Genomic DNA, 21,794 nt, shown 5'->3' on the forward strand with positions numbered 1-21,794 from the left:
AAATTAAGGTGAGAATATTCATGGTAGGAATTTCAGCCAAATAAGGATCTTCTGAGAGACTAAATAGGTCACTTGTGGACACAGGTTACCTAGGAATAAAGACATGGTTGTCCTATCTTCAATAAGACTGAACTGTAACCTTGGAGCTGGGTTACAAAAGGATTCAGTTATTTTTAATAAATGAAATGAAACTTATCCTAAGAATGATTTAGACTTTATTTGGGAGATACCATCAATGTCTAGGAAACTTGGCATCTCTGACACAGACTTTAAAAAAACTTAAGATTTTGAATAATGCCAGTATTAGACAATGCCTTGAAATTCAGTAGGTATCTACAAATAAACTTATCCTCAGGCTCCAAGCCTGGTAGAGTATAACAAGCAAATTTTCAGTCTAGTGCTCACTTGACTCTATTGAGTCATGATATGAGAATGCTAATTCTTCTAGTGTTATATTTCTTAGGACTCCTACTGGTAATAATATAATAAGTGTATAAAAACTTCTGAAATTATGAAAATGTTCAAAATTACTTATAAACCTGTACTAATATGATTTTTATATACTTAATAAAGATTATACCCTAACAAAATTATAGTCTTTTTAGTGTCTATGAAAGATAACCAAGTTAGAAAAGCATGATTCGACTTACAATGCCCAAGTCCACTCCCCCTCCTTCCCTAAAGCCATTAAAAACAAGTTCACTTTTCAATTTTATCAGTGGAGGTAACAGTTATTAAGCTGTAATTCTATAGATAATTATAGGAAAGACTGACAAATGAACTCAAAATTTTAATTTCAATATAGATTCCCAAAATATTAATATTATTCCCTAATACTTTCTTTGAACTATAAATGAAATAGTTATAATCCATATCTTTATAGCAAGTCAATTTAACCTCCCTTGTCTCAGTTTCTTCACTATTAAAATATGAATAATAATAGTATCACTTACCTTATAAAATTGTTAAGAATTAGATAATTTATGTAAAACAGAGTTGGGTATACAGGATTAAGTGCTGAATAAATGTCAGTTACTAAGATTTTTACTATTCTTCTCCTGTTAGGTTTGCCCAAAAAATTACAAAATGTTTTTACTGAAAGATCAACAAGCAGAAATGCCACTGGCAAAGCAGCTGGAACGGGCAGGGGAGGGGGGGAAGAGTCTGACTCTGTTTATGATTAAAATGCAGATCCGTCTAGTTGCTACACATTATTTATTTTTTTAAAAGATTTTATTTATTTATTTTTAAGGTAAAAGCTCTTAAAGAAAGTCTATGAACAGGGTAAAGAAATTAATGCAACCCTAGCCCCAGCCTTTTTATGTCACAAGTCCTCAAGTGATCTACAGTAAACTTCAGAAAATTACCATTAAAGAATGTTCAAGGAATTTTAGATATATAAAAAAGAATGAGGGCAAAAAGGATATAAGTGAGGTAATGGAAAATGCAGATGTAATTCTGGCTAAAGAAAAAGCTAGGGCCAGCTGCCATTTGGTCAGAGCTCATTCTCGGGGTTCAAAAGAAAGTGACTGAACATGCTTTATTGCTGTTTTAGAATACAATATATAATCTAGTGAGAAGAAGAAGGTAAAGTACTCCATGGTGTATATTATCTACAAATCAAACCAAAGAAAGGAAAAGGGAATAAAAGTCTTAAAATATCAAAAGCCAGTGATATTTTTTGACCATTAGACATTTGTGAGACCCAGTGTCGGAGCCTTTTATATGTTTAAGCAAGTAAAACTCTACCTAAAGGAGAAGAGGAAAACTCATTAATTTCCACAGAGCTGCAGACAGCTTTGGATTTTGTCAAAATTATCTGAATAAAAATGTGGATAAAAACCTAGTATTTTTGAAAAGTATTTGTACACAGGTTAGTAGAAATTTCTAAAACTAAAGTAAAATAGGGATGCCTGGATGGCTCAGTTGGCTAGGCGTCTGCCTTCAACTCAGGTCACGATCCCAGGGTCCTGGGACTGAGTCCCACATCAGGCTCCCTGCTCAGTGGGGAGCCTGCTTCTCCCTCTCCCTCTGGTGCTCCCCCTGCTTGTGCACACGTGCGCTTTCTCTCTTTCTCTCTGTCAAATAAATAAATAAATAAAATCTTTAAAAAATAAAGTAAAATAAAGAACTGTATCCTACTAAGAGATCAAGATAGGTTAAAACTACTGAAAAATAAAAGAGGATCAGATAAAATCAGAAGATCGTTTAGGCATGCTTTCTTTAAACATTTCATTCGGTGTGATGAGGACACCACTTAACAAAGCCTGGCAATGAAATGTACTACTTCCACAACACAGGAGAGAGAAGAGATTATTCACAAGGTAATGATGTCAATCTGAGCCTCTGGTATTAAAGAGATATTAAGTTCCATAAGGGCAGGGACAAAGTCCGTTTTGTGGCAGCAACCACACTGCTGACCAGATACTTGTTGGGCAGCTCATATACCAAAAGAAAACTGGGGTGGGTAGGAGGAAGCTGATGTATACAAAACTGCCTCATTAATAAATCTATTGTATTTAAAACAATAAAGTTACTGGAGCAATGAGAAGAACCAGAAAGGGATCATTAATTAATTCAACCAATAAATCATAAGTGCCTACTTTTGTTCTAGATGCTAAGGATAAAACCTTGAACCAAGAGATAAGAGCTTACACTCTGCCAAGGGAGAGAAAGATGAATGAAACATCAAAGTGGAAATAAAATGGTGCTTTCCAGAATCAAGAATGGAGGGGACACTATATTACAGAAGACTATAAGGACAGCTTTTCTTTTCTCAAAAAAAAAAAAAAAAGGCCAATCATGAATATCTAACAAATCAAAAATTAAAGTGTGTGTGTGTGGGGGGAGGGAGTCTCTTATAAGAGTGAGAGGAGTTACACCTAGACACATCAAAACAATGTACGCATGTACTACAGAAAGGCAGGAGATTTTACAGAAACTTCTGTACTTCTACTTGATCAAAAGCAATAAAAAAAACTACAATAATTATTTATTTCTGTTGTTTTTAAAATATGCTTTCTTTCCCAGAAAACATCCTAAGCTTGTTAAGCTACTGCTTTTTCCCAAACTACCTGAATAAAGTAGAAACGAGGCTAGGATATGCACACGAAAGAATATTTACGTTTCATACAACTATTATTTTTATTTTTGCACAACATTCTATTCTTCTCTCTCCAGCAAAGCAAAACTTCCCACACCAAATTCTTCAATAAGCCCCTTAAGATTTTTCTCCAATGACAAGAACAAATGAGTGCTGTTAATAATTTTCAGATTTAAAGCAATAATCTCATATTAAACAATTTTTTCCTTGAGATTTGCCAAACTATTCCTCTCCAGAAATACTGCATCCTTATTCTAAGAATTTTTCACTATATTGTCCAGGCTGACTAATTTTTACCTTGAATGCAAACCAACAGAAGAGACAATTTTTCAAGGGACGATAAGTTGAAAGCCAAGAAAACATTTTTACTTCTTATAATTTAATCCACATTGAATTGTAGATAAATTTGGCAGTATCAAATTAAGAGTTTTGTCAGCATATAAACTGCCACCTCCTTTTTAAAGCTTCTCTAAGAATGGCTGGTTTTGGTCATAATGCTTAGAAGCAAAAACACCCTAAGTTTGGATTCTATCTCTCATGTTAACAAACAGGTGATCTGCCTTCACCTTTTCTCTGTGCACCATAGATTCTTTCTGTTGATATACTCTTTCCATAAGAACCTTTGCACCATAAGGGATAAAAGGTGGCATTATGCAATTTCTGTATACTGAGGAGAGAGAGTTAAATAGAAGCTACCAGTATGCATAACGAATACCATCTTTCCAACATCTTCAGGGCAGGTTCTGTCCTATCCAACAGCATCTTGTAAATGTTGACATTTGTGGCAACTGCACTAGTTTCCTAAGAGTGGGAAAGGATTCCGAAAACAAAACAACTTAAATATAAAAATCACAGTCCTCATTAATTTTAAATTAGAATAAAATATGAAAAAAGCAAATATTAACAGGACATAAACTGTTGTTTAGTCTTCATTCTTTAAAACACTTCAGTATTAAAGATCAGGACCTTTATTTCCTTTTCTAAAAGATACATAATTGTGGAATTTGAGAAAAACAAACCAGCTGCGTAAGAAATTAAATCAAGCAGTCAAAAAGTTGTATAAATTGAATATGCCTCACATTTTCTTAGAAAAAGCATGTATGTTTTGGAAGATGGAATACATTTAATCTCAAGGTTTGCTGTACAACAAAACTGTCACTACATTAAAAGGATTATTTTCATGATGGAAACAAACTGAGTCATAATAACTTATCTAACAAACATTAAGTTTTCCTTTCTCCGGTCTACCAAAAGTTTATATTGCCAAATGTTCCACAATTATCTCACAATCTCAGATGCTTATTTACAAACTGGCACTGGGATGAACTATTACATGAAGACTACCAACATATAAAATTATGTAGATGCTGGAGTATGTTCTCTATTTTAACTTCAGTTCTTTGCCATTTTTTCCCCTTTCGGTTTCTAATTCTCGGATAACTCTCAGAAACATGAATCTCATTCCATTGGGCAACATGAGAATTAGAAGAGAATTCCAGTAAAAAACCCAGGTTTTCAGTGTGGTAGAGTGGTACAGATAATACTACACCATGCTCACTGGAGGACTAAGTGAGGAGATTAAGACAGGTTTAGAGGAAGGGGGAAGGATGACGAAGTTACTTCTAGACACGCTGAATGAAGAGTTACCTACAGATATTCCATCCAATTGGTATTTGATATCTAAAATGTTACTAGGCACTGGGAATTGCTAGACAGCTGGATATACCGGAACTGCTAGGCTAGATTTGGGATTGAACTGGGTGAATTATGGAAGAAGTCCGAACGAGACCACTCCAGAGAGTACAGCATAAGTAAAAGCAGTGGACTGAGACTTGAGAAGAACAGATGTAAACAAAAATGCAGAGAAACAGGACTTAATAAAACAAAAGCCAGAAAGTAAAGGTAAACCAAGAGAATGGTGCTACTCCTAGAAAATTTCAAGAGAACAAGTAACTACCATAAACCTCACAAAATTGATATGAAGCTTGAGAAATACCTACCAAACATTTTTTTTTTTTTTTAAAGATTTTCTTTCTTTATTTGACAGAGAGCGACACAGCGAGAGAGGGAACACAGTGAGGGAGGAGGAGAAGCAGGCTTCCCGCTGAGCAGGGAGCCTGATGTGGGGCTCAATCCCAGGACCCTGGGATCATGACCTGAGCCCAAGGCAGATGCTTAACGACTGAGCCACCCAGGTGCCCCCTATCAAACATTTCAAATAGGAAATCAATGGTGGCCTTACTGGGAACATTTCTATGACTGAAGAGGGAGACAACCGCATGCTGAGCAAAAGAAAACAGTAAGAAAAGGAGAAAGGAATAGGGTACTTTTTTTATTAGCTTAGGTAAATAGTGAGAAGGAAGAGTCTGGGGCATGAGAACATATAAAATGAAAGTGAACTGAAGAGAGAAGGAGTCAGTCATTGGGGACCAAACTGAAGATACAGGAAAGATAATGGTTCTAATATTTTCTCCAAATCAACTTCTGCACCTCAATATTTGCCTCATTTGCTTTAACTAACAGGAATAATCACTGTGTTTGTTTCAGGTACCAAGGCTGGGAGAAAATAGGTATACTCTCTAATAGACAACAACCTTTCCAGATTCCACTGAACTCCAATCATGCTGGTGGTTTCCTCCCCTTCTCTCTCTTTCTTCTCTACATACATGACAGGGCAAATATGTATGCACACGTACAGACAACTTCAAATCCTGTACTGAAGTCTCTGCTGTGGAAAAATGTAAAGCAGACTCCTGAACTAGACATCATGGCACCAAGATTTATATTCATTTGCTCATTTTCAACAAAAAAGAACCTTTATTTCCTTTTCTAAAAGATACATAACTGTGGAATTTGAGAAAAACATTTCCACGAGAAACAAATATGATCATAGAATCAGTTTTGGAATGAGAATTTAACAGACACAACTGGAAAGACTTCAGAATGCAGATCAGTCAGTAACTTGGTCTTAGGACTGGAAGTCAAGCCTTCCACCTTCTGGACCTTAATTTTCTAAATTATAAGTGAATAGAAGAAATCACCATGGTTCCATCCAGCCTAAAGAAGAACATGATTCTGGTCCTTTGTGTGCTATTTCCAGGTAAGGAGAACCAAGGCTCAAAGAAGACAATTCAATGACTTGAAAAGTTAATACAGAAGAGCCATTCTGGAATTGAGGGTTGCTGATTCTCAGTCTAATGTTCTTTAAGTTATAAAAAGTTTATGTTCTTACCGAGTATGAAGATATTGATGATTTTTTAAAAATCTTCTATTCTTCCGGGTGCCTGGGTGGCTCAGTTGGTTAAGCCACTGCCTTCGGCTCAGGTCATGATCCCAGGCTCCTGGGATCGAGTCCTGCATCGGGCTCCCTGCTCAGTAGGGAGTCTGCTTCTCCCTCTGACCCTACCCCCCTCATGCTTTCTGTATCTCATTCTCTCTCTCAAATAAATAAATAAAATATTTTTTAAAAAATCCTCTATTCTTCCTCACCCCCAATGACATTTTCAAGAATGGGCACAGCCAAGGCCACGGTGGAAAGCTGAGCACATACAGAAAGTCTCTCCTAACATCTAGCTTACAGCCTCTCTGATGGAGTCATGTGTACTATGGCCCTGTACTGTTTATCAAAGAAACGACACAGTATTCTGCTTTGTAGTGGCCATTACCCATGCTGTGCTTGGGATATTCTGCCTTCAACCAGAATGCACAACATTCCCTATTTTCACTGGAATCCTATGATATTCTACTTCTAGTGAGTTCAACTCTTCTCTGAAAAACTAAGGCTGATGCTCTAATGCACCTGAATGAAAGTATTCTCAGTTGCCTGTCTCTACTTTGTCTTCTAGTCATTGGTATCATAAAGACCTCAAAGACGACACTGGAGACATTTAAACAAATAACAGATTTTTCAATTACATACAAAAATAGTTACTGTAAAATCCAGTGTGAGTAATTACATGAAGACAATGGAGATAGAGGACAAAAAGGGTTATTAGAAAGAAACAACTCTATCATCTGATTACTCTCTGCACAGGATCAAACCAATTTATCTTAATATATGCTAGGCAATGATATGAGTACTTTCTGTATTTAAACTTACATGCACATTTTAAAATGGGCGGTTTGAGACTTCATTCAAACACCTAACAAAGCATTATATTCCTTTTTTGTTGAAAATAAACTTATACTGTATTTGGTTAAACACTTCTTGGAATTTATAAACACTGTAAAATATATAATAAGGAAATAAAGTCAGTGAAATGATATATAAAGTACACATTTGGCTGTCTCAACACTTAGCTAAATTTTCACAGCTAAGTAACTTACACCATCCAGGAAAACAATACCAACATTCATTGAGACTACTTTTCATAATTCACCCTAAGAGATATGCCAACTATATAAAATAATAGGAACTCATGATATTGAAAATTCAATAAATCTTTTGATCAATTTCTTTAGTTAATGTTAAATGTTTTTGTGGCATTAAACCTCATTGCACACTATTTCACTCTTTAAAAGCATTACTAAAAGAGCTAAAACATATTATTTTTCCACTGTCCATCTTTAAGAAAAAATGATAGTCTATGAAAAACCTTGAGGGCAAAAGGCTAATTTAATATGAAAATACATTCCAGGTAACAAGTTAACATATTTCTTTACTCAATTTTTTAAACCTAACAATCTTGCACTAATTTCGTTAAAGGATATACACACTTTTAAAATATCTTGGATTTTATATAAATTACTGATTAATCAAGACAAAACAACTGGGCATAATGAACACACAGTGACATTACTCACCTAAATAGGGAATGCAAGGCGTCATCTTTAAGCTACTTATATAGTCTCTTAGTCTTTTGTAATTATCTTCTTTACTCATTACATATTCTAATTTTTCAAAGGTAGTTTTGTCTTTTCGACTTAGTAACTAAAAAACAAACAGAAAAGTCTAAGTTATTCCGAAATTCCATTTTATTATAGCAAAGACTTGAAGCTATATTTACAACAAATTTAAATTTCAAAGTTATACCTTCTTCAATTATACTTCACTAGTGTATAAATAAAACAAAATCAGACATGTCTATTAAGATAATAACCCCAAGGGTGCCCGGGTGGCACAGTCAGTTAAGAGACCAGCTCTTGGTTTTGGCTCAGGTCATGATCTCAGCACCATGATTGAGCCCTGCATCGGGCTCTGTGCTCGGCGCAGAGTCTGCTTGAGATTCTCTCTTCCTATCCCTCTGCCCCTCTCACTCGTGCTATCTCTAAAAATAAATCCACATTTTATAAAATATCCTTTGTTGTACATAAAATCATTAACTAAGGAGTAAATGATAATAGTTTCTCGTCTTCACTATTTTATTTTAAAATTTTTTAAAAGATTTTTTATTAATTTGTCAGAGAGAGAAAGAGAGAGCACAAGCAGGGGGAGCAGCAGAAAGAGGGAGAAGCAGGCTCCCCGCTGAGCAAGGAGCCCAATGCAAGACTCGATCTGATCCCAGGACCCTAGGATCATGACCTGAGCCGAAGCAGACGCTTAACCAACTGAGCCACCCAGGTGTCCCTCATCTTCACTATTTTAAATAGTTGAACAATTTTTGTCGATCATTTTCCTAACTTAAAATAACCACATATTCATATCCAGCTCAAATGTCCAAATATTTTAATACACTGTCCCCTGCCTCCCCAAAGATAAAGATCATTCTTGCATAATCATTAAGAGATAAATACTGAATTTTGTGGTTTCAGTAACAATTCTTCTTGGCTAGTCCTAACAATAACCATAAAACTGTGATTCACATTTTTGGATTTTTAACAAGACATTTTTTCTTTGATCCTGTTCATCAGTGCTATATCACATACAGTTGAACAATCAACTGAAATTGTTTTAGGAAGCTTAAGGGGTAGATTTGCAGTGAGTGTCCTTTGAGGAAAATGAAGACAATCAAGGGGAATAAAAGAAAAGTAAGGTCAATTACCCAAAACAGTATTAACTATGTGTTATTTCTTGCGTTATTGATTTCAGCCATTCTGACAGGTGTGAGTGATACTTCATTGTGGTTTTGATGTGCATCTCCCCAGTGATCAGTGATGTTGAGCAACTTTTCATGTTGGCCATCTGTAGGTCTTCTTTGGAAAAAGGTCTATTCAGGTCCTCTGCCCATTTTTAAACTGGATTTTTTTTGGTGTTGAGTTGTGTAATTTCTTTATATATTTTGGATATTAACCCCTTCTCGGATATATCATTTAAAAATATATTCTTCCATTCAACAGGCTTTTTATTTTGTTGATGGTTTCCTTTGCTGTACAGAAACCTTTTATTTTGGTATAGTCCAAAAAGTTTAATTTTGTTTGTTTCCCTTGCCAAGGAGACATATCTAGAAAAATGGTCCTGGGGCGCCTGGGTGGCTCAGTTGGTTAAGCAACTGCCTTCGGCTCAGGTCATGATCCTGGAGTCCTGGGATCGAGTCCCACATCGGGTTCCCTGCTCAGCAGGGAGTCTGCTTCTCCCTCTGACCCTCTTCCCTCTCATGCTGTCTCTCATTCTCTCTCAAATAAATAAATAAAATCTTTAAAAAAAATAGAAAAATGGTCCTACAGCTGATGCAAAAGAAATTACTGCCTATATTTTCTTCTAGGAATTTTATGGTTTCAGGTCTCACATTTAATCCATTTTGAGTTTATTTTTGTGTATGGTGGAAGAAAGCGGTACAATTTCGTTCTTTTACAGGTAGCTGTCTGGTTTTCCCAACACCATTTGTTGAAGAGACTGTCTTTTTCCCATCGTATATTCTTGCCTCCTCTTAGATTAATTGACTATACAAGCATAGGTTTATTTCTGGACCCTATTCTGTTTCATTGATCTATGTGCCTATTTTTGTGCCAGTAACATATGTTTTGATTACTACAGCTTTGTAGTATAACTTGAAATCTGGGATTGTGATGCCTCCAGCTTTGTTGTTCTTTTTTAAGAATGGTTTGACTATTTGGGGTCTTTTATGGTTCCATACAAATTTTTGGATTATTTGTTCTGGTTCTGGTAAAAATGTTATTGGTATTTTGTGTTGGCAAGGATGTGGAGAAAAAGGAGTCCTCATGCACTGTTGGTGGGAATGCAAACTGGTGCAGCCACTGTGGAACATGGTATGAAAGTTCCTCAAAAAATTAAAAATCAAATTACTGTATGATCCAGTAATTCCACTACTGGCCATTTAACCAATGAAAATGAACAAAACTAATTTGAAAAGATATATGCACTCCTTAAACATGTTTATTGCAGCATTATTTACAGTAGCTGAGTATGGAAGCAACCCAGGTGTTCCTTGACAGATGAAGGGGTAAAGATGTGATATATACAGATATACAATGGCATATTACTCAGTCATAAAAAAGAATGAGATCTGGACATCTGCAACAGCATAGATGGACCTAGAGTGTATAATGCTAAGTGAAGTAAGTCAAATAAGAGAAAGACAAGTATCATATGATTTCACTCATGTGTGGAATTTAAGAAACAAATGAACAAAGAAAGAAAGAGACCAAAACAAACCAACAAAAACCCTAAAAAACAACACCAGACTCTTAAATATAGAGAACAAACTGGTGGTTGCTAGGGGAGATGGGGGGGAATGGATGAAATAGAGGGAATTAAGAGAACACTTATCTTGATGAGCACTGAGAAAAGTACAGAATTGTTGAATCACTGTATTGTACATCTGAAACTAATATAACACTGTATGTTAATTATACTTGAATTAAAAAAGGATATTTAAAAAAATATTAATTAAAAAATTCAGAAAATATGTTTTTAAGTATTTCAAAGACACTGGAAAAAAGCATTTTTTTCTTTAAACATATAAAGTTACTATTTCATTATGATGTAACAAACTTCACTTTATGTCATAAAATGTTATTTTTTTAACACACAAAATACACCCACCTATGAAATGCTCATCTAATTCTATGAGGTTAACAGAAAATCTGAAGATTAATTTAGAGATGAGACAGAGATTCAAAGTTGATCACAGGATTAGCAAGAAGCAGAACATACTAATACTCTCTCAGTCATCCACCCACAAAGGCACAGGTCCCTGTTTTTCAGTGTCTCAGTCTGGTTCTGGAGATAAGGAATATTCTCATGCCAAATCCACTACTCTTTATATATAGTATTACAAATAGTACAACTGGGATTCATGTTGGAATTTATTTTTTCATGGGCTCCAAGATGCAGATTATTTTCAGATAATCTTTATCAGAAAAATGTCTGACCAGTATTCCTCCCTCTTTAAAACAAAAGATTTTAAGGAGTCTTGTTTTAATATTTTAGGTAGTCCATGGTCTAAAACAGCAGTTGCGTATGGTGATTAACATAACAATAAAAAATAAAAAAAAATAAAACAGCAGTTGCATAATCTTTTGCTTGGCCCAGCTTCAACATACTTACTAGCATTTTCAGTATCAGGTACAAATCTCTGCTGCTACCTGGAAGTCCAACAATCCCTTTCTCTCCCACCTAACAGAGAATTTGGATATGGAAAATACAGTGATGTGACATAGCAGGGGTAACAATAAACCTATTCTTTTTTTCTTAATTGTTCAAAAACTTTGGTACAATATCAGGAGAAACACAACTGATTTTGCCACATCTGAAACACAAAACTGTAGTAAAGAACTACATGGTCTAATATGTGTAAAAAGGGACACCTGGGTGGCTCAGTTGGTTAAGTGTCTGCCTTTGGCTCAGGCCATGAGGTTCTGGGATCGAGCCCTGCGTTGGGCTCCCTGCTCGGTGGGGAGTCTGCTTCTCCCTCTCCCTCAGGCCCTGCCCCCTACTCACGCTCTCTGTTGTGCTCTCTTTCTCAAATAAATAAAATCTTAAAAAAAATACTATGTATAAAAATAACTTACATTTTGGAATTTTCACAATAATCAATAACCAGATTAAAAGGATTCAGTCTGGTGTGGGATAGCAGAGACTTGTTTCAGGAAGACTATTTACAGGAAGAGTATGGACAAAAGAATTAATTAGATGTTAAAATAAGGTGTTTCCAATGATAGCTCAGAAACTCACCCAAAGCCCATGTACCAAAGCTATTATCTAAGAAGTCCTGATTTTCTTTTTCTCCTTTTCAAATCTTTTTCTGATGTTCCTAATGTTATCCCTACGATGTTACTTCACTATACTCTTCCCTCCAAAAAAGGGGAAAACAAAGTGGTTCACAAAGTTCCAACTCTGCATGTTTTAGGCACCACACTCTTCCTCTGGCTAAGAGCGAGACAACCAGGGGCAAAGCTCTTCACATGTTCACCGGTGCGTGAATGTGGGAACTCCAAATGTTCCTGGCCAGATCTCTACACCATATTACCATAACAATCTACTTTGGGAAAATTTGGATGAATCCCTGTTCATATCAGTCACCATATGAAATACAAGATTCCCAGATCACCCCACATCACCTTGATTTGTATCCCCATACAATATGTACAAATGTGTTTATTTGCATAAATAAGTTATTTATCTTGAACCTTGGATGCAGATTAATTATAATCTTTTGTTCATGACACTCAATTATCATTAGTCCCCGATACGGCTTTCTTGTTAAATTGATTTATTCTTAAATTTTGTGACAAATACACATGCATTAATTTTCCTACCTAAGAACCATACACCAATAATACATCTACATATGTGCTCCTTTCATATCCAATTCCCTTGACTTTTTTTTTTTAAGATTTTATTTATTTTTTGAGAGAGAGAGAGAGAGCACAAGCGGGGGTGGGGGGGAGCCGGATGTGGGGCTCAATCCCACGACCCTGAGCCAAAGGCAAATGCTTAACTGAGCCACTAGGCACCCCACCCTCCTTGACTCTCTTTAAGTGTCCAGTAATCTCCCTCCCAAATGTTGTGTTTATCATTCTCTTAAATTTTATATTTTTGACTAAAGAATATCATACTATTTTTAATCTTTGGCTTTATTCATTCAATGTTCTGACACTGAAGTTTCACCCATAATGTTGTATGTGGCTGTAGTTCACTCATTTTCACTGCTTCCCTATATATGTCTTCTTCTCTGAAGTACTATCATAATGCCTACTTTTCTATTTTTCTTATTTTTTCTTTTTGCTTTGTAAAATATGTATGTATGTATATATGTGTGTATATATATGTATATTCTAGATGTAAATTCTTGATCAGTTACAACTGCTTCATGTTATCTTGCCCCAACATTCTGGGGCTTCTTTTCAATTTTCTTTAAAATATCTTTTGATGAACAGAAATTCTTACTTTAATGTGGTAAAATTTTTTCATCTTTTCTTTCATTGTTTGAGGTTTTTGTATCTTATCTGAAATACCCTTACAGATTCCAAGTTGGAATCTATTCATACCAAGCCAGAGACATATTAAGCTATTTTTCTCTTCTAAAAGCTTCCCAATTTTTCATTTCACATAAGTCTTTAATTCATCTAACAATGACTTTTGAGGCTTAATTTCATTTTTTTCCCCAAACTGATAACTAATTTCCCAGCTCCAATTAATAAACAGCCCCTCATTTCTCCACTGATTTACAATGCCACACTGTCACATAACAGAGTTCTATAAAATCAATTATCTAGTTTTGGGTTCTTTATTCTGTTCCCCTGTCTACATGGACATGTCTACACCTGCACTAACTGTACATTACCTAAATAATACAATACATCTTGATACCTGTCAGGGAAAGTGTCCAAGGCTCCAACCCCATTTTCTTCTTCAGAAATAATTTGGCCATCCTGACCCTTTACATTTCCATGTAAATTTTATAAGCAATCTTGTCCCAGACTGGGACTCTGATTCAAGGTGCATATAATCTCTACAGACATTTGGGGAGAACTGGCATCTTTAAACTTTCCTATCCATGACTAAGGGATATTGTTCCATCTATTTAGTTCTTCTTTAATGACTTCCTGTAAAGTTTTATAGTTCTCTGCATGTAAGTCTTACATATATTTAAGGGTTGGTATTACAAATACATGGCAAAGAAAAAGAGAACCCAGCCCTCAGCCTTGGAAAAAACAAAACAAAACACCTGTAAGGAAGAAGCTAATCAGCTAAATCACCTATCATGGTCCTACTCTGGACCACTCACTCTGGGGATGGGCAATGTTTCATGGACTATACTTGGTCAGGTTTAAACCAAAGGCAAATTAAAGTATTCTGAGACCACTACTTAGGGGGTGAAAAAAAAGTCTTGCTTATATTATTCCATTTATTATTTGCTATTATAGTTCTTTTATTGATATTGTAAATGGTGTCCTTTCAAGTGATATTTTCAAATTGCTTCAAATACAATTGATTTTGTGTATCGTTTGTATATTCAGTCACCTTAATAAACCCTGTTTTTTTTAAATTGTGGTAAAGTATACACAACATTCACCATTTTAACCATTTTCAAGTGTACACTTTAGTGGAATTCAAACAACCATCACCACCAACCATGCATGGATAGAACTCTTTTCATCTTCCCAAACTGAAACTCCACACCCACTGTACAATAACTCCTATTCCCCCCTCCTTTTGGCCCCTAGCAACCATCTTCTATTTTCTGTCTCTATGAATCTGACTACTCTTGGTACCTCATATAAACAGAAACATACAGTATCTGTCCTTTTATGTCTGGCTAATTTCACCTAGTATAACGTCTTCAAGATTCATCCATGGTGTAACATGTCAGAATTTCATTCCTTTTTAATGCTAAATAATATTCCACTCTATGTGTATACATTTTGTATATCCATTCATCTGCTGATGGATGTTTAGACCGTTTACACCTTTCCAACTGTACCTTCTGGGTCTCATGACCCATCCTCTGCATAAGTCCCATCCTTAACCTTTTCTTTAAGCCTTCTCTTTCTTTTTTTGTAACATGAGCCTAGATTTGCGTTGGGGGCAATCCTGGCTCCTTGCTCTTCACAATTCTTTCCTCTCTACCATCCTCCAGCTTCTACTAAGTTCAAGCACTAGATCAATACTGTCTGATCGAATTCTGTGTGATGAAAATGATCTATGTCTGTGCTGCCCAACACAATGACCACTAGCCACACATGACTACTGAGTACTAGCAACATGGCTAGTATGAATGAGGAACTAAATTTTAAATTTAATTAGAATGATTTAAATTTAATACCCACATGTGGTTAGTGGCTACCATACTGGACAAGAGAACACTAGATCATAACACTTATGTTTCTGTCATTAATAGAGCTACTAGTCATTTTTCCCGTTATATCTTAAAGGTGTTGGTAGTTGGAGAAAGAGTCCAAAAACCAACATTATTTTCCTATCTTGGTGACTGTTACCTTCACATAGATGATACTCTTACTACCCTGGTATCTCAGTTCCTTGACTTCTCTTCCATTCAGTGATCTTACCTTTTACCACTCTCAGTCTCTACTCCCTTGGTTATCCTGAATCCAGTAAGTACTGACTGCACCAGAATTTCCAATCCAGTTACCAATACTATTTTTTCACTCTTCCTTCTCTCTCTCTCTCTTTTACTTGGTTAAATTCCTTACCTATCACTAAAACAACTTGTACATTTACCCACTTTATCTCTTGTGCTATCCCTGACCCCTCTATGGTACAAACAAGCCTTAAAAAATTCCAACACTGATTAAATACAATTCTCATCACTACTCCAGGCTTATGCTGAGCACCTGCACCTGGTTAGAGAATACATGACTTTGCTGACTGGTTTCACCTTAAATTCATGACCAAAAATCTCAATCATAAGGCTTACCATACCAAACCTACCCTATTTCCCTAGTTAATTCATTCTCACACTCTTCTAAGACGACTTTCATCTGTTCTTCTTTCTTCAAACCTCTAACACCTCTCCCCCATCACTCTTAAATAATGACTCTGCTTTACATGTCTTAAGAAACAAACATCAGAAGAATTTCTACAGAATCTCATCAACCCATCTACCAACTTATCTGCATCTATAACCAAATGCATCCCCTTCTCTACTGTTAACATGGATAAACTGTTCCTGCTCCATTATAGTACTGGATCAAATCCCTCCTGTCTGGTCAAGGGTATTGCTAGAGTAACTTCTTGCTCTACCATTTTTCTTTCTATTAGGTCATTGCACCAGCATACTGACATACTGTCATGGCTCTCATTTCCAAAAACAAAACAAAATGCCACAAATCTTTTGTCTTACAGTCCCCTCTAGCTGACATTTCTCTACAGCACCTCAACCCCGCCCTTTACAACAAAATTCCTCAAATGCATTCTCTGTACTTGCTGTCCCATTTTTTTCTCCACATTCTCTCAAATCCAATCAGTTTTCACTCCACCACTATACTGAAACCACTCTTGGCAAGGTTGCCAATCCTCTCCAACTGCCATAGCCAATAGCCCTCTCAAAGTTCTCACGTAATTCAATTTATTAGCATCATCTGACACAGGTGATCCCTCTTTCTTGAAACACTTTCATTACCTGACTGTGGAAAACTCCCACTGTGATATTTCCTTTGTTGATTCCTCATTTTTCCAATCTCTAAATCTTGGAGGCTTCCAGGACTCTTTATCTGTACTTACGACTCAGGTGATCCTATCCAATCTCATGTTTTAAATACTATGTTTATGCTGATGATAAAAAAAAAATACATCTCTAGCTCCAACTCCTCCCTTAAACTTACACACCTAACTCTGACCTTACAGTTGCACATGGATATTTATCAGCCAACTCAAACTTGGTATGTGTAAAAGAGAACCTCTCTGCCCCACCACCAACACACTCCTTCCCTATAGTATCCCCAGAATATCAGTAAATAGCATCTCCCTTATCTGATTTGATGTGACCTCTCTGGACTCATCTTCTACCATCAACTACTCCATAGCTTATTCCACTCTGTCAGTACCGACCACCCTGCTATTCTTTGAAGGTTATCAGGGCCTTTGTACTGGCTATCACCTCTGCTTAAAATTCTCTTCTCCTGGATTTCCACACAAATGTTTCTCTCAGGTCTTCCAGCTCTCTACCCAACTGTCACTTAGCAGAGAGATTCTCTTACCATATACAGTTAACAATATGGGTTTGAACTATGTGGGTCCACTTACACGTGAAGTTTTTACAGTGCAGTACTGTAAATGCATAGTCTCTTCCTTATGATCTTCTTAGTAACATTTTCTTTTCTCTATCTTACTTTATTGTAAGAATATAGTATATGATATACGTAACATACAAAACATGTGTTAATCGACTTTATGTAATTGGTAAGACTTCCAAGTCAACAGTTGGCTATTAGTACAGTCTGGAGGGAGTCAAGTTTTATGTGGATTTTTGACTACGCAGGGGGGTTGGCATCCCTAATCCCTGTGTTGTTCAAGGGTTGATTGTACTATATAAAATACTTCCCTGTTTTCTCTTCTATCCCATTTAATCTGCTTTATTTTTCTTCAGAGCATTCATCACCATTTATGATATATCATTTATTTATTTACAGCTTATCTTTTCCCAGTAGAATGTTAGCTGCAGAAGAATGGGACTTTATATCATTTACTGCTGTATGCCAAGCAATTAGTGCCTGGCTCAGTACAGACTGTTTTAAAATTTAATATAATTTAATATTTAATAAACACTAAAGATTTTATTCAGATTAATAATGAAACTGTTACTAAATAAAAAATTCTTTTCCATGCAAATACATGAGGGAGACAACAAAAATATCTTCAAGAAAAATAAAAATTAACTTGAGGGAAATGTACCTCCTTTCTAAACCACAATATAAATCAGAGTATAATTCTTTTCCCTAAAACTTCAAAGATGGAATTCATTACTGTATATTTATAATCATTTCCATTCACCAGTGAAATTCAAATTTTAGGAAAAGAGAGAAAGGCCATCTTATAAAAAGGAAATTTTTTAAAGTAAGAAAACCCTTCACCCAGGTGCTTCTAAAATGCAAATAAAATATAAAGAGGATCATAAGCTCTTCCGTATTAATGTCTTTCTTCTAATACAGAAAATCACCCTGGTTTTCATGAGAAACATCTGTCTCTTCAGATACTATGAAAAGTAAAAGCAATACTAGGCTAATTAAAAACAGTTATACTTTAGCTAGAGAAAAAAGAAGCTTTTAAAAGTCATCTCTTTATCACAGGACCCCAAGAATATAGTAATCCTTTGTATAAAATGTAATAAACAAAATCATTCCTCCTTAACACCAAAGAATACTATTAAATAAGAACAGATTTAATCGGATATAAAATTTTTCTTATATAAAATCTAAATGAAAAATACCTAGAAGGCTTGAGGCCAGTACCACGTCACTCAAATATGGAAGTACATAGATTTGCAGAAGTCAAAATTCACATCCTGACTGACTTTGTCAAAGTGATAGAACCAAATACAATTGACATATATCGTAATGTGCAGCAACACTGCATAATCCCATGTTAACTACCCAATTTTTCATTATTCCTGAGGGGGAAAAAAAATCTAAGTTTACTGACTAAAAGATAATGAAAATATAAGTAACTAAATATTCTTTGAAAGTTGCAATTTAGATGTTCTCCTTGAACTTTCCAAAAGCTTAATCTTTACAAGATTAAATGCAAAAAAAACTGTATTAAATGCAAAAATAAAAATTACACTTCCCCATCAGTAAACATGAAATGCTATGATGTCAAAGATGCTTACACAGATTCTACAAAAATGATTTACTAAATGGCAAAACCCAAGTACCAAGCTATAATTTACCCCAAAATTACCTGACAAGTCTAGGGTAACACCTGAGAGAGGAAAAAGCAGGTTTCAAAAAAATAAACTAATTTAAAGGTCCTTCTCTATTATAATATTAACCTTACTAAGAACTACAAAAGAAATAAATACATCTTTACTTCCAACAAGAAGTCTAACCCTTTCATTAACTAGGAAGATGACTTACCGCCCATGTTTTAGTCAACCTGAAGATTGGGGCACTCTGTAAGCCAGAAACCACTGCCATAAGTGCATGAAGGTTATTCAGCTCATACAGTTTCTGAAGATTTAAGAAAAAGGGGAGGAGAGATAAAAAATAATGAGAATAAATACAAGAAAACTTTCGATTAATAAGTAAAACCTAGGCAATTGGTAGTGTTCCAGTACTTCTACGCTCATCAGTGAGATTCATCTTTAGAGTACCCATTATGTTTACAATAAGTTGATTTTAGCCCACAATAGACCTTCCACGTTCTAACCTGGCACTGTCCCCAAGCTCTGGGAACAAATCTACCTCTAGTTCAGTAATATATTAAGAAAACCAAAGTTATGGCTCAGTATCAAGTTTACCCAGTATGATCATGCACCTCAGTTTCTAGTAAGGAGTCTCCTTCCTTATACTGAAATACTAACCCTCTGTCTTATGATCTCAGTGTTAAGAAAGGGTCTGTGCCCAGGATGCTGATCTGGTTTCCTACTCAGTACCCTCATAATTCCAGGGTTAGGGTTCAAACCTGCTTTCCACAGTCCTTAATTTCCTTCTTCCTCCCGCCTGAATCCTCTGATTCTCTGTTCTTCACTCATGTTGGGACATCCACTTGCTTCCCAATACTAGACCTAGCTTTTTACAGTCTCCTTGCAGGACTCCTACCTAACATTAGGTTCCATCAGTTTGCCAAGAGATCTACTTGACATTTATTTATTTATGTATTTATCGCTAATTTCCCAGATCTCCTCATAATACCAGATGCTTACATCTTAATGGTCCTATCTGAAAATCATTTAGAATGGTCCTTGCCCACCACCAAGAGACTCCAAGGCAAAAATGCCTGTTTTGAACATTAGAGCTAAGGAAAAGGGAGGGGTTCTGTTTCTCTGGAGAACTGACCAATATATCACCTTAGCTCAGGTCTCAAATAATTCCCATAAAGTTTCAAGAAATATGAACTCAACAGACTCAATTTAAAAAAATGGAAAATGAAAAAACATAAGGAACCAAGAATTCACAAATGCAGAACAATATCAGGTATTGGTTTCAAATAAAATGAAGATTAAATATGAAGATATTATCTAGAATGCAACATAAAAGAGTTTTTAAAAAGTGTGAAACAAAGGTTAAGAGACATGAAACGTAGAGGAAAAAAGGCCAACATTTATCTAGTTGGAGTTGCAGAAGATGAAAAAAAATGGTAGAAACAATATCTGAGACATAATGGCAGATTATTTTCCCAGATTACTGAGAAGACTATTAATTCCTAGGGTCAGGAAGCTCAAGGAATCCCAAGCAGAGTAAAAAACAAAAAACAAACACACAGAACTCTAAGTCTGGAATAGCACTTTTTTTCCCTAAAGATTTTATTTCTTTTTTTGAAAGAGAAAGCAGGAGCAAGGGGGAGAGGGAGAAGCAGGCTTCCTGCTGAGCAGGGAGCCCAACGTGGGGCTTGATCCAGGACCCTGAGATCACGACCTGAACTGAAGGCAGATGCTTAACAACTGAGCCACCCAGGCACCACTGGGATAGTATTTTTTAAGAACAAGGTGACATAAAGAGACTTCCAGTTTAAATAAAGATCACTTTAACAAAGGATTTTTAAAAATGGTGTCAGACCTCAACATCACTAATCATTAGAGAAATGCAAATCAAGGCCACAATGAGAGATCCTCTCATTTGGTCAGACTGGCTACTATAAAAAAAACAAACAAACCCAAAATAACAAGCATTGGCAAGTATGTGGGGGAAAACACTGCTCACACACTGCTGGTGGGACCATAAATTGATGCAGCCACTATGGAAAGCACTGTGGAGGTTCTTCAAAAATTTAAAAATAGAACTACCATATGATCCAAGCAATTCTATTTTGGGTATTTATCCAAAGAAGATGAAAACACCAATTCAAAGAGATATATGCACCCCTATGTTCATTGCAGCATTATTTACAATAACCATTATTTACAATGGAAGCAACCCAGGGCCCAATGATAAACAGATAAAGAAGATGTGGTATCTATGATACAATGCAGTATTACTCAGCCATAAAAAAAGAATGAAATCTTGCCATTTGTGATAACCTTGTTGGACACAGAAGGTATTATGCTAAGTGAAATAAACCAGACAAAGACAAATACAGTATGATTTCACATATATGTGGAATCTAAAAAACAAAACAAATGAACAAACAAAACAGAAACAGATTTATAGAAAATAAACTGTTGGTTATCAGAGGGAAGGGTTTGGGGGAGTAGATGAAACAGGCAAAGGCAATTAAGAGGTACAAACTTCCAGTTCTAAAATAAGTAAGTCATGGGAATGTGACATAAAAAATATAATAATTTTGTTTGGTAACTAGACTTATCGAGATAATTTCATAATGTATAAAAACACTGAATCACTACAATACGTCAACTAAAAAATGGTGCCACAATTATTATTCATATGAAAAATATGAATAGTAATCCATAATCCATACATACATAAAAATTTATTCCACATGGATTAAATACTCAAGTACAAAAACCAAAGCTATAAAACTTTCTTAAATTAGGTATGTTTAAATAAGACAAAATTAATTAAAGATCAGTAAGTTTGACTACTAAAGTTAAGAATATCTATATCAAAACATAACATGAAAAGTAATAAGACAAGTCAAAAATAGAAATGATGCATATGAAAACATGTAAAAGAGAACTAGCATCTAGAGTTAAATAAAAAACTTACAAAAATC

The 21,794-nt window shown here is 35.4% G+C and overlaps 1 protein-coding gene across 7 annotated transcripts in view; it reads right to left on the reverse strand.

The window, feature by feature from the left end:
• The window catches only part of RALGPS2 (Ral GEF with PH domain and SH3 binding motif 2), a 153,269-nt gene that overhangs the window by 67,117 nt on the left and 64,358 nt on the right, over positions 1–21,794 (reverse strand). For 5 of the 7 annotated variants that reach the window (XM_027613996.2, XM_027613997.2, XM_027613999.2 and 2 more), the window contains 3 exons: positions 19,040–19,132; positions 11,550–11,618; positions 7,907–8,033 (listed from right to left, as the gene is read on the reverse strand). In XM_027613996.2, the coding sequence (XP_027469797.1) occupies positions 7,907–8,033; positions 11,550–11,618; positions 19,040–19,132 (289 nt within the window). The remainder of the gene's footprint in view (positions 1–7,906; positions 8,034–11,549; positions 11,619–19,039; positions 19,133–21,794) is intronic. The other 2 variants (XM_027613998.2, XM_027614000.2) reach the window with 1 other exon arrangement.

This window comes from Zalophus californianus, chromosome 10 (genome assembly GCF_009762305.2).
Source record: "Zalophus californianus isolate mZalCal1 chromosome 10, mZalCal1.pri.v2, whole genome shotgun sequence".
NCBI lineage: Eukaryota > Metazoa > Chordata > Mammalia > Carnivora > Otariidae > Zalophus > Zalophus californianus.